Raw genomic sequence first — 18,521 nt, 5'->3', positions numbered from 1 at the left:
GTGGCCGAAACGAGAAAATCGCGGTACAACGAAAATCGACCGGTAATTTCCGCGAGAGAGGTTCTAAAATTCGTGCGAGCACCATGGAAACGTGGGCCGGAAAAATGAGCCGGTTAAAGGTTTGATATTTGTTGCATGTCCCGCCTCGTCGCCAGACAAACAATATCCCCCCCCCTCCTCTCGATTGCACGCGTTGTTTGTATCGCCTCGATTAATTACGATTGTCACCCCGGTCTGCGCATTCTCGCGTTCCAATTACAATTTTCGCCGAATGTACCGAAAACTTCTCTTCTCGCACGGTAAAGTAGATGCGCAGGCGCGTTAACCGGCCGACAACATCGCTAGATAATTAACCGACAGGTTTAATTAACCTCAAATTTTTCTTCTTTTTCTTCTTTTTTCGTTTTTTTTTCTTTTTTTCTTTCGTTACGCGTTTGAAAATCGCGAATATAGGAGAAAACCGCATTGGCTCTCTTCGCACGATGTCACGGTCGAGTTAAAATTAGCGAGTGAATCGGATTCTGGGAGATGTGCAGCCCGATGCGAATTCGACAAAACTGGTATGCGCGCTCGCCTTGTTCCTTGGCTATTGTTTTCCCTCGAATATCGACGAGATGAAACTAAATGAGTGTTTTTTAGCGAATCAAGTTTTTTCAAGTAGGGGATTCGATAAATGTAAAATTCGATAGAGAGATCGATCGTGTTTGGTTTTCCTATCCGTCCTAACCTTTCGAAATACAGATATCTTGGAATGCAATTAATAACCTCTATATATATATATATATATATATATCAAAATTGTCGATATCTTTTGATTTCATTACAATTCTAAATTCGAACATCGAATATCGAAACGTAACTGAAACAATTATCTTTAAATGATAAATTTTGAAATATAACGTAAGAATTCCATCGTCGGTGTTCTGCGGAAGAGCACCATCCTCGAACGTTCCTCCACGATTCCCAACGGGAACCCGGTCGACGGAACCGTGTCCACGAGGCGTGTTTCCCAGGAAAGGACCGTGTTCGCGGTTTTGCCAGGCAGGCCGCGACGAACGTTAGAAGGTGTGCATTCCACAACGGTGCCGCATACCGCGCTGAAATCGATACTCGCGTCTCTCTCCGTTCGTAACCTACATCGTGTCGTGTGTCGAGGCTCTCGTACAGTCGATGGCAAAACGCATTGTCTCGCGGCTCGTCCATTCCTCCGAATCGGGCGTCGCTCGCTATCAGTGGCACGGATGAAGCCGGCATACATTCGATTTGTCCTCACGCCGCTTCCAATTTCGAGGCCATCGCGTTTGCGGCGCTCGCGATATATAACCATTTCGAACCGCTCGATTCTGGACTCGCGGTTCTTACTCCTATTTTTTTCTCTCTCTTTCTTTTCGGTCTTTTTTTTTTTTCATCCTTTTTCACTTGCGGTGAAATGGAAGTCTCTCTCTCTCTCTCTCTCTGTCTCTCCCGGTTTTTTCATCAGCGGTCCGTTGTTAGTGGATGGAACGCGTTGTCTGGTTCTTTTATGGATTTTTGAAGACTCGTGGTATCGAAGAATTTCTAGTTTTCAATGGAAGATTTTGGGAAGAATTATCGTTCCCATACGCGAATTTGGAAATTTTATAACGCAGTATTTTAAATAACAGATTAGGGAAAGATCGGTATCGATTCGGTTGACGGCAATTATCAATTTAAAGTTATTTGATATTCTTGATAATTAAAAATCAGCATTTCGATCGAGACAAGAATAATAATCGAATTGTCCTTGAGAATCCCAACGTTCTCAACGTTACTTTACGAATATATATATATATATATTTTTTAATAAAATTTCGACGAAATCTTCGCGACAAAACCTCGTCGATTATGATTAAGAAACGTGATGATCGTTCGTTTTTTTTCCCCGGATCATCGAAATCACCGATAATTAACCGACGATTATATTTTCGAGCGATAAAATGGTTCGTTTCATTTTCGAGGGGGTCGACGAGCGCCAACTTAAAACCCGTATCGATTACGCGAGTTTTCGCGCTTGTTGTGCGTACGCACGCACACCGACCGCCATTCATTACCCGGTTTTATACCCGATACAATATAAATCACGCATGGGCCGCTTGAATTTTTACGCTGGCGCAGTGACACCTCCCCGCCCCTCCTTTTCTTTCTTCCTTTTTTCGCCTCCTTTCCCTCCCTCTCCCGCCGCCAGCCAACCCCCCGACGCTTTCAACCATCGTGCGTATTTGCATGTAAAACACCAACGGTGCGTGCAGTGTAACGCATAAATATTAACCGCGAGCAAAGTATGCGCGCGTAACTAGTTTCATCGAGAGCTTTTGGAAGAAAACTGTCTTTCTTCAAACTTGTTAAGATTTCCTCTCTCTCTCTCTCCTTTTAAGAAGATATTGGCAACGGTTTAAAATACGGGCAATTTTTTGTCGTCGTTCTAGCGTTCGTTATTCACTTAAATACAATTTATGAATGATTTTGTCCGCAAAGAGAGAAGAGTAAAGTTTGCAAAAAAGTTGCGGGTGACGTTTTTATTAAAAAAAAAAAAATACTGGCCAATCATAGAGCGCGTAGTCTACAGTAGTCGACAGTAGCGTTGGCTACGTGCCGTTGACGAGCACGAACAAATTCAAGTATACGAATACGTCGAATACAGATATCTTATCGAGTTATACCACTCGAAAGAAATTATAATGTTCAACACACCTTCTACGATATATATTCCTTGTATTTGTTAACAAAGGAAATGTTGCTTGAAATTACCCCATACGTTCTCAGTTTACCAAATATCTTTAAAATCTTTATTATCTCGTGTTTCTCGTTCGAATGAAAATGAATGAAAATGTTTAAAATGTTTATTATGCGAGAGACACCATCTCGACTCGTACTATACCGTGTACAATTTTATCTTTATTCTATTCCAGCGTATTTGATACACATCTATTCTCCCCCATCCCTCAACCAACCATGCTTCGACACGACAGGTTTATTAAAATATCGCGTAAAACGGTTTAAAATAACTGTTCAATAAATCGAGGAAACACGTGGAGAAGCGCAATATGGAAAATTACTACTCGGGATAAATATAAGAATCTCCAATTTGCACGTTAAGATACTTGATCATCGAGCAATTTCTTGCGAGAGCACAACGAAGAGAGTGATTAATCGAAAACACTGTCAAGCAGCTTCTCGTGCTTCACGAGAGGCTGTCGCGAACGGCCCGCGTTAATATCTGGACCACACACCATTCCCTGACGTTTGGAAAACAGTTCTCTCTCTCTCTCGAACGAACGAAAGTGTTCAGCTCGACGAGTGTTGTTCCATTATCAAATCGTGCTTCGAGTGGTGTACGAGCGACAGAAGAGGTGAACGGAGCGTTAAAACGCAGAGTTACGAATCAAACATGCCAGAGAATAAACCATCCGTTGGATAAATGAATTTTTTTTTCCCCTTTTTCTTTTTTACTCTACAGAAAGGAGAAAAATTAAAAAAGCATTTACGACTTTAATCGAAATGCAATCTCGACTGAAAATTTATGTATATATATATATATATAAGTGTATGCAGTATAGAAAATTAACATTAAAAAAGACGTGTCTCAAGATGATTATACATGGGATGGTAGAAAACGATAATCGATAAATATTTGATTGATTGTAAACAAGATAATCAAGTGTTTAATCAAAATATATAATCCATGAAATACCATCGAAGAAAGTATTGTGAATAAGAACGGAACGCCAAAATTCCTCCATCCAAAGGAACAAAGAGCAGAAACCAGTTCAAAGGTCAAGCTCTTTCAAACCGAGTTTCCTGCTCGCTCCGCGTAACAATAATAATTCCAAGCAATTTATATTTAACACGAGACCACGTGTATAGATCTCGCCACGAAGGGGTCAAGATGAAGGTCACTCGAAAAGGAAACGCGTCCTTGTTGGCCGCCATTACGAATATGTAGATCGACGGCTCGGGTCGATCGATAACCCTTCGACGTGAAACACGTACCTCACAAACGATCACTGCTATGCATATCTTCGTCAAATCTAAAACCAACGCTCTCTCTCCTGTACGTTTCAGAAATCTCCCCCTCCTTCTTATATCTCTTACATCTTCTATATCCTCTAAATTCTCTCCTCGTGCAAACAAAAACAATAGAAACACGATTCGTCGAACATTTCGAATAAAACTCTTCACTTACTCATCACTTTTTGCACCGCGAAGAAAGTGTCAACTGGCAAGATCCATCGAGCGATCTTTTCGTTAAAAGGAAAGAAGACAAAATGGGGGAAAATTTATCTAAGCCACCCTGTATACGCGCCAACAGCCTCCAAAGGGAAGAGGGAACGGAAGAGAGAGAAGAAAGAGAGAAGGTTAGGCGAAAGGATGGAAAAGCTCTCGGCGAAGGAGCTTAGTCATTATCATTCGAATGCTCGAAGCATCCCGACGATTTGAATATTTCGTCAATTAAGCCGGTTGCCCGATTTGCATAGGTGAGGACAGGGTCGCCAACCGACGATTTATTTCCATGCGTGAAACGTGGCGGCCGATCGATACCGATTCTCCGCCAAGAGGAGAGAAAGAGAGAGAGAGAGAGAGAGATAACATCTCTGGACGGATGGAAGAAACCATCTCCTTTTCCTTTCCCCCCTCCCTCCCCGTTAACCTCGATTTTTCGACCGCGGAAATTGCTTCGAGGCCGAAAGAAAAAAGGGGGAGGGGTGGAAAAAAGGCATCCCCCCTCCTCGAGGGATGCCTAGTGACACGGATAAAATTGCAGAGGAGCGTTCGAAAACGGGAAACTCGTTCCTGTTAGTTAATTCCAGGCTCTGAATCCATATTCGTGGTTAAGTTGGGAAATTATCGATCCTTTTTTTTAATCGGAGATAGCCAGAATTTTTAAAATTTGTCGTGGAACGCAGGCAAGATTTTTGATTCGATCGTTCGAGGCCGAATACGAATTTTAATAGGATTAGAAACGTTTAATATTTTAAAATGAAATTAGATTTGGCGACCAATTGAATACAAATTCAACGTGGTTACGAAATAGCGGTCTAATTTCTATGCGCTTGTATTAACGCATTCGATTCGAACGCGGCGTTGTAATCGTAACGTTTGATACCTTAACACGCGACGGAGATGTAACGTTGAAAGCCCTCAGCAACGATGAAAAGCATTTATCGCTCGAAACGACATTAATGTTCGATGAATCGCGCTCGATTTCTCAATGGCCAAATATCGGTATTCATTTTCGGGAAATTATTTAACCGTTCGAAATTAAATCGATCTTTGACGAATTATTTCATTATTCGGTAAATATTATTCCACGACTTTACACGCCGAAATATAATATATACTACTTCGTACCACTATTTACAAATTCTTCCAGCAAGAAACAACAACTCGACACACTTGATAAAAATTTATGCGTTAATTCTTCGTAAAATATCTGCTATCGACCGAACTCATTGCGTTCTTTTTTTGCAAAAACTTCATAAGAATTCAAACGACCACCAAGTGTAACGCTTCTATTGGAGAAGGAGAAAAAAAAATTGCTCATCGTTTTAAATTTCCTCGTAAAATAAATAAATAAATAAAAACTACTTCTCCGCAAAGAAAGGAAGAGACGCGACAAAACAACGAAGTGTGATAAAAATAAAAGTAAAAATAAAAAAAAATGGAAGGAAAATAACGCGTCTCTAAATATAGTATCAATGACACCGCATGCGTGTCGCGTGCGTTCGAAACGCGTACACGATCGAACGTTTACGTAACCTTTGAACCCGAACGGTAGGCGCATGCGCGCACGCTCAATTTCCGGTAATACTCGAGTGTCCGCTTATTAACGCGGCCGACGTGGAAAACACTCGTACTTGGATATACCGACGCGACGACGACGGGCGGTGGTTGGAAACGGTCCAAGAGAGCGGAGAGGTGAGAGGAGGAAGGGAGGGGAGGAGGGGATCAGGGAAAACGTCCAACGAGAACTCTCCTTATTTCGTAACTCCCCGTTTGGATCGTTCGAGAATAAAATACCAATCGCACGCACGATTTGATACGAGAGGTTACGATCGATGCACGTTGTTCGCTCGTCTAATTCTTGCGAGCAAGAATTTTGCGTAACGCGAATCGTTTAATACGTTCTTTTTCAATTTTCAGTTCAATGTAATTATATATATATATATATCTACGATTTGGAAATATTAATTATTTATATAATGGTTTATTCGTGTCTTTTTCCATAAAAGATTTAAATTCTGGAAAAAATTCCGGAATAAATACGGAATAATATCGTGTAATTACGTAAGTAAATGTTATTCATCAAACAGGAAGAAACGTGGATCGGAAGATTATATATAGGAGATTATACTAACGAGGGACATACGTATCTATAATTATTCCCGGGTTAATTATTTCTCATATTAATATTTAACAGAATTCAAGCAGGATACATAATTTCTTTTGACATTCTCCGGCGGAATCCTCTTCACTTTCCCTCCCAAAAAAAAAAAAAAACTCGTTTCCACCGTGAAATCACCCGTGAACACCGCACTCCGGCGGAACCTCCAACTGTGACCCAAATTAAATCATTTAAATTCCGCGCGTTACAACTTCGATAACGTTTCATTACGTTCTTTTTATTTACATATCCCCGCTGCGTTTTATCACGTTGAACGTTTTACGCATCGAGCTCGATAAACGCTGCGACGAAGAAGGAGCCAACGAGGAAAGGCAGCAAGGACTCGAACGAGATAACAGAGCGTTAGAGAGGAACGGCGTTTCGGCACCTTTTCCGCCGTGATAAATGGGCGTCCGATTCCTGGCCCGGAAAAAGGGGGGAAACGGTTAGTTTCTTGGGTGCCACGAGGAAATGTATATGTAAATTCGAGGAGAGATAACATTCTTCGATATCGTTGTTTTGAAATTTTCAACGTGTCCCGCGGAGCGGACGCGTGCGGGCGCTTTGACCGAGCGCATACAAATTGCCTTTCTCGTGTCTTCGATAGGTTCGAGAATCGTGAGATTCTGGTTAAAAATTCAAGGAAGCATTTTCACTTCCTTTTTTCCTTTTTCAACGTTTGAAAATTTATAGCTGTATGCGCCGCGGATAGATCCAAGTTGATCGGAATATATTTTTCCGATTATGTTTTGAAATAACAATGGATTCGAATTAACTTATCTTTCGAATAATATCTTTCGAAATATTAATGCGTGTAAATACGTATAAATAGCTACGTTTAGCAGAGGTTGGATTAAATTTTACCAGATTTCGATCGATAATACAGGGTGCAAAATTCAAGAAAGAATTTTTACTTGCTTTTTTTGAAAATTGACCAAAAATATTTTTCCGTCATATTTCCGTTAGATTTATAATAACGGATATTCTTAGAATTGACTTATTTTTCAAAGTGCTGCTAATATGTATCAAAATGTATTTAAAATTTAAATTTCTCAAAGCGTTATATATTTAGCAAGAGAAAGAGAAATAAGATTATATTTTACTTACAGACTTGGATCGATAATAGAAAAATTTAATTAAAAAACTTGACGATCTTTTCTACAAAATTTTTTTTTCGCCACGAATCTTAAACGGTGAAAATCTGCGAGTCGACGAAAGATCGTAGTGTAACGAAAGTACATCAAGAAATAATAACGATAAATAGACAAGATGGGGATGGAAGAAGTTGAGGTGGTTGTGGAGAAAAACACGGAAGACGGGAATGAAAAAGGGCCGAGAAGGCATCGTTCGCATTGAGATGCAAATGCGCGCGGTGGCTCGCGTGATTTACGAAGGGCAGACGTGTCCATACGCGATCGGGACGAGGAGAAGACGTTCGAGGGAAACAAGCAAGATAAGATCTGCTCGAGCGAGACGTCTACAATGGACATAGCGGAGCGTTTCGAAAAAGATTTGTTTAAGGCTGTCGAAAAATTGATGGCATTCCTTCTTTCACGTATCTCGTAAATAATGAATGAATTGGATCAAAGCGACGCGTAAAACAAATAAAATTAGAAATATGTGGAATACGTGATAAACCATAGAAATGAAACGTGGCACAGCACGTTGTTATCGCCATTTCAATTACTTCTACGCGAATTCTTTAAAAAAAAAAGTTATTTGCCCATTCATCTCGTTCGTTTCGAAACGAACGACAGTTGTTCAACGCAATTTCTTCAAAAATTCCACGCTCGTAAAGTAAGTACTTCGCTTCTCCGCAATGGATCAATAAAATAAATCTATTAGCGCGTAAAAGGGATCCAAGACCACCTGCAGAGGTTAGACTAACAGTGAACGAGATCGAGCGAGGATCGTTGGACGGAAGATTTATACAGGCAATATCACAATTCCTTTTTCCCTTTTTTTTACATCCCCACAAATATTCCGCATCAGCCTATCATTGAATCCAACGAAACCCCTCCTACTTACTCGATCGATAATAATCATAAAATCGTCGACTTTCGATCCCATATTTCATCGATTCACGAATCGAGAGAATCGTTCCTCCTTCGATGCTCTTTAAAAAAAGAAAAAGAAAAAACAGGACCGCTCGTACAACGAAATCCAATTCCCCCGCAAAAAATCGTACGAGCTCGCCCGTCGCGTGCACTCTCGCGACTACCAAGCCGCGGTGCGTATTGACGCGGATTGCAGGCGCGGCTTAAATCGAGCAGACGGTGGTGGCGTCGCGACGTCGGCTGCGCACGGCCATGCAGCCCTCCCTCCCTCCCCGCCGCCCGAGGGTGGGGGTAAACGGCGAGGGGGAAAATTTACAAAGAGGGAAACGGTGGGGGTAGACTACTTGTTGCGCTTCGGGCCGCCCTCGTGACGCCGACGTACCCCTTTTCCTCGACTACTACTACTATTACTACTACTACTACTACTACTACTACTAGTACTACTACTACTACTATTACTACCGATGGCGGTGCACAACGTTGAGCGCCCCTTCGCTGGCGACGCCAGCGACGACGACGTCGCTACCACCACCACCACCTCCACCACCACTACCGTCGCCACCACCGACTCGTGATGCCGCCGACAAAAATAGACGTGTCGTCGCGACGCAACAGATATCATTCGGCCGAGGTTGACGCGCGCGCGAGATACTTTGTTGACTCGTTCTCCGTCGCGATCTTTTTATTATTATTGTTGTTGTTGTTGTTGTTTTATCGGCGATATTTTTAATTTAGATCGTTGCGCGATCGATCTGCGGTGAGTAATTTTTGGGGCAATTTTAGTTTCTTTCTTTTTTTTTTTAATCGTTTACGTAGGTAGGATAATTTGTATTTCGGGAATAACGGAATTTCGTTGGGAAATTGGACGCGAAGTACGTTGAAATTTTGAATCTACGGAAGAAAAGTTACTTTCGACAATACGGTAGTTGCGTTAAATACATCGGCGGTATCCGATTTCGGTATTGTACACCGATAATCGTTACAATAATACCGTAAACAATATTAATCGCGATTGGTCACGAATTTAATATAATCGGGCGAGCGATACACAGGAACAGTAACAATTTATCGAAAGCATTTGTCACACAATTACCGTAATTGATAATGCAGAATCACAACGTCACCGCGAACAGCGAGAATGTCGAAACGTGAAGCAAACGCGGGACAAAGAGATAAAAGAAAGAGGATCCACTAACCTGAATCTGATGGCCGGGGTTGTTAATATGCAACTGCTGCGCCTGGTTGATCTGCAAGGTGGACGTTCCGGGTCCCGAGGGAGGCCTCGGCGGCGTGGAGCTGGTGAAGGATCCCTGGGATCCGGTTTGATTGGGTCCGCCGCCCTGGGATCCCCTGGGCGGAAGCGGATAACCAGGGCTGCCGTGATTCGGCATCGATCCCGGGCTGCCGTACGGCGAATACTGCTGCTTGTAACCGGCGCTCGGCCCGAGCATGCTCGGCTTCCCGCCGCTGCTCGGCTGCGGTCTCTTCATGTCCGCAAGCCCGGCGGCGAACTGCGTCTGAGATCCTACGAACATGTCGCCCGCCTGCTGCCCCTGGAACCCGCCCGCCCCGTTGTTCTTGTGATACGACCCCGTCCCGGCCGCCCCCTGGCCCTGTGCGCCCGGCCCGGGGCCGGCGCCGCTCCCGGGGCTGCCCAGGTAGTCCGACGTGCCGCCGAACTGGGGGAACTCGGCGTAGGGCGAGCGGGCGGCGGGCCCCCTGGCCGCGGCGGCCGCCGCCCCCGGGTTGAACCCGCCCAGGCCCAGCTGCTGGCTCTTGTGCTGGTGCTGCTCGGCCATCTGCTTCAGCGTTTGGGCGGCGGGGCTCATCTCCGACTTGAAGTCGAGGCCGGAGTAGGGCAGCCTGGCGGGGGAGTACTGGGCGGAGGCGAGGGCGCCGGGGCTCGAGTTGGCAGCCACGCTCCCCGCGCCGTTGTTCGCGCCCCCCGCCTGCCCGTTGTTCACCACGCCGTTCCCGTTGTTCACGCTCCCGTGTTGCTGAGCTTGCTGCTGCTGCTGCTGCTGCTGGTGTAGCCCGTCCTTGTCGTCCTCGATCTTGATCTGGCCGTTGTTGGTCCCGGCGCTGGTGCCGTTGGTGGTGGCGACGGCGGCGGCGGCGGCCGCGGCCGCCGCCACGGCCGCGTTGCTCGCCGCCAACGCCTCGACCGGGATCTTCTCCTCGAAATCGAAATCCTTCATGAACTCGGGGTGCAGGTCGGATATCTCGGAGATGAGGTCCTTGAACGCGTCCGAGGTGATGATCTCGTCGCCGGTGTCGTCCCCCATGAAGTCGGAGAAGCCCGGGAACCCGGCGCCGTTCGCCGCCGCGTCCTTCTCCAGGGCAGCGGCGCACTGCTCCAGGTCGACGAACTCGTTGTCCGGCTCCTGCTTGCACTCCACCAGGTTCCCTATGTCCACGCACCCGATCCCCCCGCCGGCGGCGGGCCCCGCGCCTGGGCCTGCGCCGCCCGCCCCGCCCCCGCCCCCAGCGTTGCCGGCGCCCGGCCTCGACCCGGCCGGCGCAGGGCCGGCGTCCGGCCCCGACTTCGGGGACGAGGACGCGTTCAACAGGTCGCTCTTCACCGAGGCGTTGGTCAGCGCCTTCACGGTCACGTTGGTCGAGATCTGCTGGGCCTGCGAGTTGGCCGCCGACGTGGTGAACTCGAGCTGCTGCACTATCTCCACCGAGAACTTGGTCAACCCCTCGTTACCCGCGCCGCCCCCGCCGCCCCCGCCCGCCGGCCCCGTCGCGCTCGCCCCGTTCCCGGCCGGGTGCTGCCCGTGCCCGTGGTGGGGCCCGCCCCCGCCGCCGGCCCCCGGCCCCTGCTGGTGCTGATGCTGCGCCTGCGTGCATTGCAGCTTCACGGGGGGCTCGCCGAAGCCACCGTCTCCGCTACCGCCGCCGGCTGGCTCCAACTCCTCGGCCGTCCTCTTCACGAATTTTTGCTGCTGAAACGAGAAAGAGAGCACGATCGTTGGATTGCTGTTTTGCGTCGTGGATTAACCTCCCGCCACTCTCCCGATTCTTGGCAAAATGATTTCGATTGTCTTAACGAATAGGAGTAATTTAACGGGAAAAATCGAACTCGTTCCACTCTCTCAGAACTCGGAAATTTTTAAAATAACATTTGGACTAACGCCGAAAGTTCGATCGCGGGCTAATTCGATGGATTATTCTTTAGAAGTCTTTCGATATTTTAGATGCTTCTCAGAAGCTTTACATCAAATCGTGAATATCGAGCTGCTTCGATAAAAAGGTTTCTCTATTTCTTCGTTGCGTGTAAAATCATTTTACGCACGCGCAGAGGGTGAAAAGTGGCTCGATATGGAAGCGCGTCGAACGAAGGAAACGTTGGAGAAGAGAAGAGGAGAATATGCGTCCCGTTTTTCCCCGATCTCTCTCGACAGGCTAACCGGTACCGCAGGATATTTAACGTGGTGGCACGGCCGTTTCTTTCGCAATTAACCCGGCAATTTCTCACCGTGCCTGTCAATACGCGTCGACACGCTTTTTCTCCCGAAACATCTACGGCACAGGATCGTGGAATCTGCTGCCTCGGGTTCGTCGTCGACAATATAAATCTCCGTGTACAATCGAAAGAAATCGTATCGTTTACGCGGTTCTGATTCGAAACGTTGGTGGAGAAATTTCGATTGAAATGGAAGCGCGATTCTGGTAAATAGTGGACTGATTGCGTTATTCGAGAACGATGGGATGATTATTCGCTGCGCGTCATCATTTTATGGATACGTAAACCAGACTTTTCAATGGATTCGTGGATGGGTTACTTTGGAGTTAAATAACTCAATCGACTCATTCCTTTTTTTCTTTCTTAACAAAATAAAGTTTTCGTAAATAAAAAAGATTTTCTAAAACAGATTTTATATAATTATCTGTAACGTAAAAATGACATTACAAGGTATTTCCAGACCGTTCTTAATAACGAAAGAAATCTACGTGTCTTCGAACGATTCCAAAGCGCGCGAATAGATTTAAAATAAAATAAATTGGATCGAACGAGGAGGGACGAGAGCAACCGATCCTGGAATCAAGATCTCGTGTAACGCGCGAGTTACACGATGGGAGGGAAAGGAGTGGAAAAAGTTTTTCCAGGGTGAGGCACACGCGCCGCATTTGTCACGATTTGAACCGGGGGATAACCCGCGTTTCGTTTCAAAATCGATAATAGGTATTATCCCTCTAATGGGGACCGCACGCTCATCCTTCCAGTTTCCTTTCTCTCTCTTTCTCTCTTTGCCTTCGCCTCTTTTGCTAGGATCCACGTCTCTGCAACGAGATATCGCGTTGAATTCGCGGTTGATCCGGGCAGGAAATGGTTTCTCGAGGAGATCAATCGAGGAAGATCGCTCTTTCTTCTCCTTTGTTTGTTTCTTTCTTTTTTTTCGTTTGTTGTTATTGCGACGCTGCTCGATTAAAAACGAAAGTTTTTGATGGAAAATTTTTATTCGAACTCGAATTTCGTGGAAATTGGCTGGAAATGTTGTTTTCATACTTTTTTTTTATCGTTATTCCAAGTGAAAAAGTACGTATGGCATTGATTTGAATCGAATATTAACACGTTTCTACTTTTTAAAGCATCGATTCTTAAAGATTGAAGCAAACACAAAATTGATGTGATTCTTCATCTAACCTCAATTACACGTAACTGAGCAACTGACACTTTTGTATTTTGACTTTTAAAATTGGCTCTCCCGTATATATTAAAGTTAAATATCTATTTCAATTAGATCCCTCCAATTTGAATCAAAAAATCAATTTCCTCCAATTTTTCTCCACATTCCCGAATCGAGGTAAAAACTCAACAAAAAGGTAGCCATTTTAGTATCAGCGGATTCATAATATATAATCTCATTAAAATACATTTTAATCGAACTTTTCCCAATTTGAATCTTTTCTTCCAAAATAATTGCGAATTCTCGAATTAAGATTTGAAAAAGAGCCATTTTAAAATGAATTCGATCTATATCCTTTGCATTGATCTTTAAAATCGAACTATATATCTCACATAATCCTCACAAAATAGCAGCCAATCCTCGTAACAACTGCCAATTCTCGAATTAAAACTCAAAAAAGAGAGTCATTTTGGTATTAAAATGAATTCGATCTATATTCTTTGCATTGCATTTAAAATCGAACTATATATCTCACATAATCCTCACAAAATAGCTGCCAACTCTCGAATTAAAACTCAAAAAAAAGGTAGCCATTTTGACATTAAAATAGCTGCCAATTCTCGAATTAAAATTCGAAAAAGAGATAATCATTTTGATATTAAAATAGCTGCCAATTCTTGAATAAAAATTCGAAAAGAAGTAGCCATTTTGGTATCAAAATGAATTAAACATATATCCTTTGCATCGATTTCTAAAATCGAGCTATATATCTCACATAATCCTCACAAAATAGCTGCCAATTCTCGAATAAAAATTCGAAAAGAAGTAGCCATTTTGGTATCAAAATGAATTAAACATATATACTTTGCATCGATTTCTAAAATCGACATATATCTCTCGATAATATATATCTCACACAATCCTCACAAAATAATTGCCAATTCTGAAATTAAAACTCAAAAAAGAGATAGCCATTTTGGTATCAAAATGAATTAAACATATATCCTTTGCATCGATTTCTAAAATCGAGCTATATATCTCACATAATCCTCACAAAATAGCTACCAACTCTCGAATTAAAACTCGAAAAAGAGGTAGCCATTTTATCAAAATAGCTATCATTTCTCGAATTAAGACGCGAAAAAGAGGTAGCCATTTTGGTATCCAAACGAATTAAACATATATCCTTTGCATCGATTTCTAAAATCAACATATATCTCTCCATAATATATATCTCACACAATCCTCACAAAATAATTGCCAATTCTGAAATTGAAACTCAAAAAAGAGATAGTCATTTTGATATTCGAAAAAGAGATATCACTATTTCGCTCGTTAATACAATCCCTCAAACCCCTCCAAACTCGAAGAAACTCGATTTCCCTTAACCGATTCACTAATTCTCGAGTCTCTCATAACTCAAAAAAAAAAAGGTGATAACCTAGAGTATTTTGTTATCGAGGCGCGTTGCGATAAATCTGGACGTAACACGGTCCTTTCCCGGCCGTGGCCCCAAGCGGCTGATGGCGGCCCGCGAGGAAATTGCGGAGAAAGCGCGCGGTAATGCAGACATTTCCGTCGCGTAGCGGAACCGGAACGCCCGTATTTTTCGCCCGGGAAAAACGAGAAAGCCCCGGGTCGAGCGCACGAACCTGTAATAGACGCGAGAGGCGGGGGGAGCGGTAGTTTCGCCGCCTTCAACGGGACCAATTTCACGAGGCGAAAAGTGCACGGATAACGCGGGGATCCGAGGGCGTCGATATTCGTCGGTGCGGTCGGAGAGGAGGATTTTAAATATTCTTCTTCTTCTTCTTCTTCTTCTTGTTTGTCTTGTATTGTTTGATTTCCGTGTTCGTTCGTGTTATAATTGTGCGCTCTGCTGGATTTGGTTTACTTACTCGAATATTGGAATTCTTTTTTGCGCAGCGTCGAAATCATAAATTCGAGATCGAATTGAAAAGTAATGGATATGGGATTATTGCGGATGGAATGTGAAGAAGGTTAATATTTTAACAAGATTATATATCCTTGGACAATTTGTTGTTGAAGAAAGAAATTTCTTTTTATTGTATGCTTTCTACGATTTTTTCCCCTTTCTTCCTTTTTTCCCCCTCTTTCGAGCAATTCTTTCGAGACTTTCCAACCGTCGCAAATCATTTCGATACAGAAGTTGGCGGGAAACGGGAGATGGATTAGAAAAATCTAAGAGTCCATTATCGGCCTCCTTATATTAGATACATTCGGTCCATAAGTTCTCGGAACGGGAAATGGAAGTTTCAACCGTCGCTTCGAACTTCCAGGAAAGCGATTCTTTAAGCCGCGCGCAAAGAATTCGTAGAATCTTTCTTCGATCGATCTTTCCGCGTCCTACCTCTTCCTCGAAACTTACCTCCACCGTTTCTAATTAACTCGCGTTATAATAAGGCGCGTGTCCCCCAATGTCGAACCTTCAACAAACTTTGCCCGACTATCTCCTCTGCATACGCAATTCTCGATTAATTTTTTTGAAAGAAAATACCCTCTTTTTCAAATTGTGAACAGACCAATCGTTGAATACGAAAAAAGTTTAAAAAGAGAACGATAATAATAACAATGATAAATAATTTCACGAGAAAGTATATCCTCGTATCAGGGACGAACAATATACAACTATATAATTCATTCGAAAGCACGAGCAACGACAATACACGTCCCATGTTCGTCAAACTTGTTCAAATTGCTCGCTTTCCTCGCATTAGTCTGAGAAAAATGGTTAATGATAATCTCGGCCGCGTAGAACGCTGCTGTAAGAAGGAGACACACTTTCGAAGCGAGAAAGTAAAAAAAAAAAAGGAGGAACACGATCGATATCCCGCGAAACTTGATTATTAAAACGGGCATAAATCTTGGCTTTCGTTTCATCAACCTCCACTCGCCACCTCTTCCTGTGTCAAAAGCTGTATCCATATACTTTATTAACCTTCGAGGAATTTCCACGAGTGATTTTCTTTTTATATTTTACTTTATTTAAATCGTAACAAGACGTGAAGTTTCGAATTATTTATTGTTAGTATTATTATTATGGAATGTTCCAATGTCAATGAAAATTTTCGTATCATCTGATGAAACGAAAAATATATATATATATATAGATTCAGAAAGTAGGAAATCGGTAAACGATTGCATCCTCGGCAAGTTTACTGAAATTGAGGGCCGTGTTATGCCACTTCGACTGGAAGTAACAGTTTACTACCAGTTTGTGCACAAAACAGTAACTTGTAACGTGTAATCGAGTATATTAAAGTGAAAAACTTTATTCGAGATTATTGAATCATTTCCAAAAAAAAAAAAAAAAAATTGCTTCGAAAGTTTATGGGAAAGATTTCTCAAGTTGAGTTCGTTCGGCCTTAAGAAAAGATTATTTCGAAAAGATAAAATAGTTTTAAAGGATGATAGAAGGAAAATAAAAAAAAAAAAAGAGAGAAAAAAAAACTTTACGCCAATGAAATTTATTATTATTAACTCTTTCTCTCGGTATATTTTTATTTCTATTTTATTTTACCATCGTTGCACACGTTTTCACGTTTTTCTTCCTCCGTTGGGTATTTACACATCGATAATTTAACGACCGATATTAAAAAAAACAATTATTAATCAGAGTCGAGAGGAGGAATCGATTAAGAAAAATCGATCTTTTCGAGAAAATGAAAAATCCCCTTTTGCGGATGCGATGGAGACGACATTTGAAGCGCGACTATATTTTCCACCCGATTGTATCTCCCTTCATTCTCGATGTATCCGATAATAATAATAAAAGAAACCGTTCGAGCAATCGAGCAATCTGTTGAATCTCGAGCAACGTGTTCCGCCGAGTGAACGAAAAGATAAGAAGCGTGTCAGCGAGTAACCTTGAGGAGTGTGCGCGCGCGCGTGATCGAGTTCCCTCCTGCGTGGGAGGATACACCACGTCTATTGAGCGTTACACGTTTCGTTAACGACGCCAGCACTTCGTTGGCGAAACTGTTAACACGACCTAAATATCACTCGACCCAATGCCCGTCTCCCCGCGAGTACTTCGATCGTCGAAATACGACCGGGATTCCTTTTCTTTTTCTTCTTTTTCCTGAAAGCGAAAATGAAATTTTCCGCCTCTCTCGTATCTTTTACGCCACAGGTATTGTTGTCGGGAGGAGAATAAAGGACAGGGTGTATTTTTTTTGGAATAATACGGAATAATTATTGTAAATTGTAATAATATTGTTGATGAATACGTGGGGATAATTTTAAAGCGAATATATTATAGGAAATATTTTTAAAATGTGTTTGGAGCGTAAAGAGAATATCTTTTTTGAAACGTTTCCACGTGAATAGAATTTTAGGAGAAAATTAGTGGAAACTAGTTGTAGTATTCTAGAGGCTGAGAGAGTAGACTATTATTATTGGAGCATTAACTTGTTCCCTGTGAGGAGAGCGTGTCTGTGACTACAGAGAGAATGAATCTAGTTATCTGCCATGACGGAACGATTTTGAGAATCGCTGTCGTTGTTGTTGTTTCTGTGCAATACATATACTTGGCGTCGAAAAAACGACTTGTACGTATATAATATACTTCTTCTCTGAATCGTATCTCGCCATTCGAACTGGCAACAAGAGCAACAATTATAATATTGAATTAGACGAAATTATGTATATTGACGGTAACTATACGCGTGACGTCACAGACGCGAATAGAGCAAGCGTTTCATCGACTAATGACCATCATCGTCGTCGTTCGCAATAGAAACGGAGCTAAAAGCTGGTTAACCGTGCGCTTTCCAGCCTTTATGGGGGAGCCATCTATTCTTATGGGGAAACAAATTGCAACAAACAATTCCCTAGAAAGTTTTACTTATCCTTACGAACGAAAGTTGAGGAATTATTACAAGCCTGAATATCGTATTATTTCTACCATTTTTCAATCAGAATACATACAATAGTAAAATCCTTTCTTTTCCAAGGAGAATCGGTATCGAAACACAAAGGAAATCAAATTTCAAGTATCGTTCGAAGAGGGGAGAGAGAAACACTTGTTCAATTTCCCTCCCCGATATTATAACGTAACTCTTCTTGTTTATTCACCAAACTCGACATCTCTAACGTTTATATACATATTCAGAGTGGAAATCGGCTAGTTCCTGGCCGAGGAACGTGACACGCGGGGATCGTAATCTTCTTAACCGATGATCGCCTCTCGTGCAAGGACGAGACGCGTTTCCGTTATCCTTGTTATCGCCATAATCCACCCTCACAATTTATTCGATGCTCCATATTGGATATCTCACTATCCAATTTTCTCGAATTGTCTCGAATTTTTATTATTTCATCAGAGATGACGAGAGAACAATAATTCGAAAATGAATATCGAAGAATAATAATTTAGAAGCGACTGAGTAAACTTTTAACGTTTCTTCC

The 18,521-nt window shown here is 42.9% G+C and overlaps 1 protein-coding gene across 6 annotated transcripts in view; it reads right to left on the bottom strand.

Moving 5' to 3' along the window:
• Positions 1-18,521, bottom strand: part of LOC107994179 (neurogenic protein mastermind) — a 212,046-nt gene that overhangs the window by 60,457 nt on the left and 133,068 nt on the right. For 4 of the 6 annotated variants that reach the window (XM_062076354.1, XM_062076349.1, XM_062076351.1 and 1 more), the window contains one exon: positions 9,654-11,405. In XM_062076354.1, the coding sequence (XP_061932338.1) occupies positions 9,654-11,405 (1,752 nt within the window). The remainder of the gene's footprint in view (positions 1-9,653; positions 11,406-18,521) is intronic. The other 2 variants (XM_062076350.1, XM_062076353.1) reach the window with 1 other exon arrangement.

This window comes from Apis cerana, linkage group LG6 (genome assembly GCF_029169275.1).
Source record: "Apis cerana isolate GH-2021 linkage group LG6, AcerK_1.0, whole genome shotgun sequence".
Classification (NCBI taxonomy): Eukaryota; Metazoa; Arthropoda; class Insecta; order Hymenoptera; family Apidae; genus Apis; species Apis cerana.
This window is presented reverse-complemented; position numbering and strand designations above follow the sequence as displayed.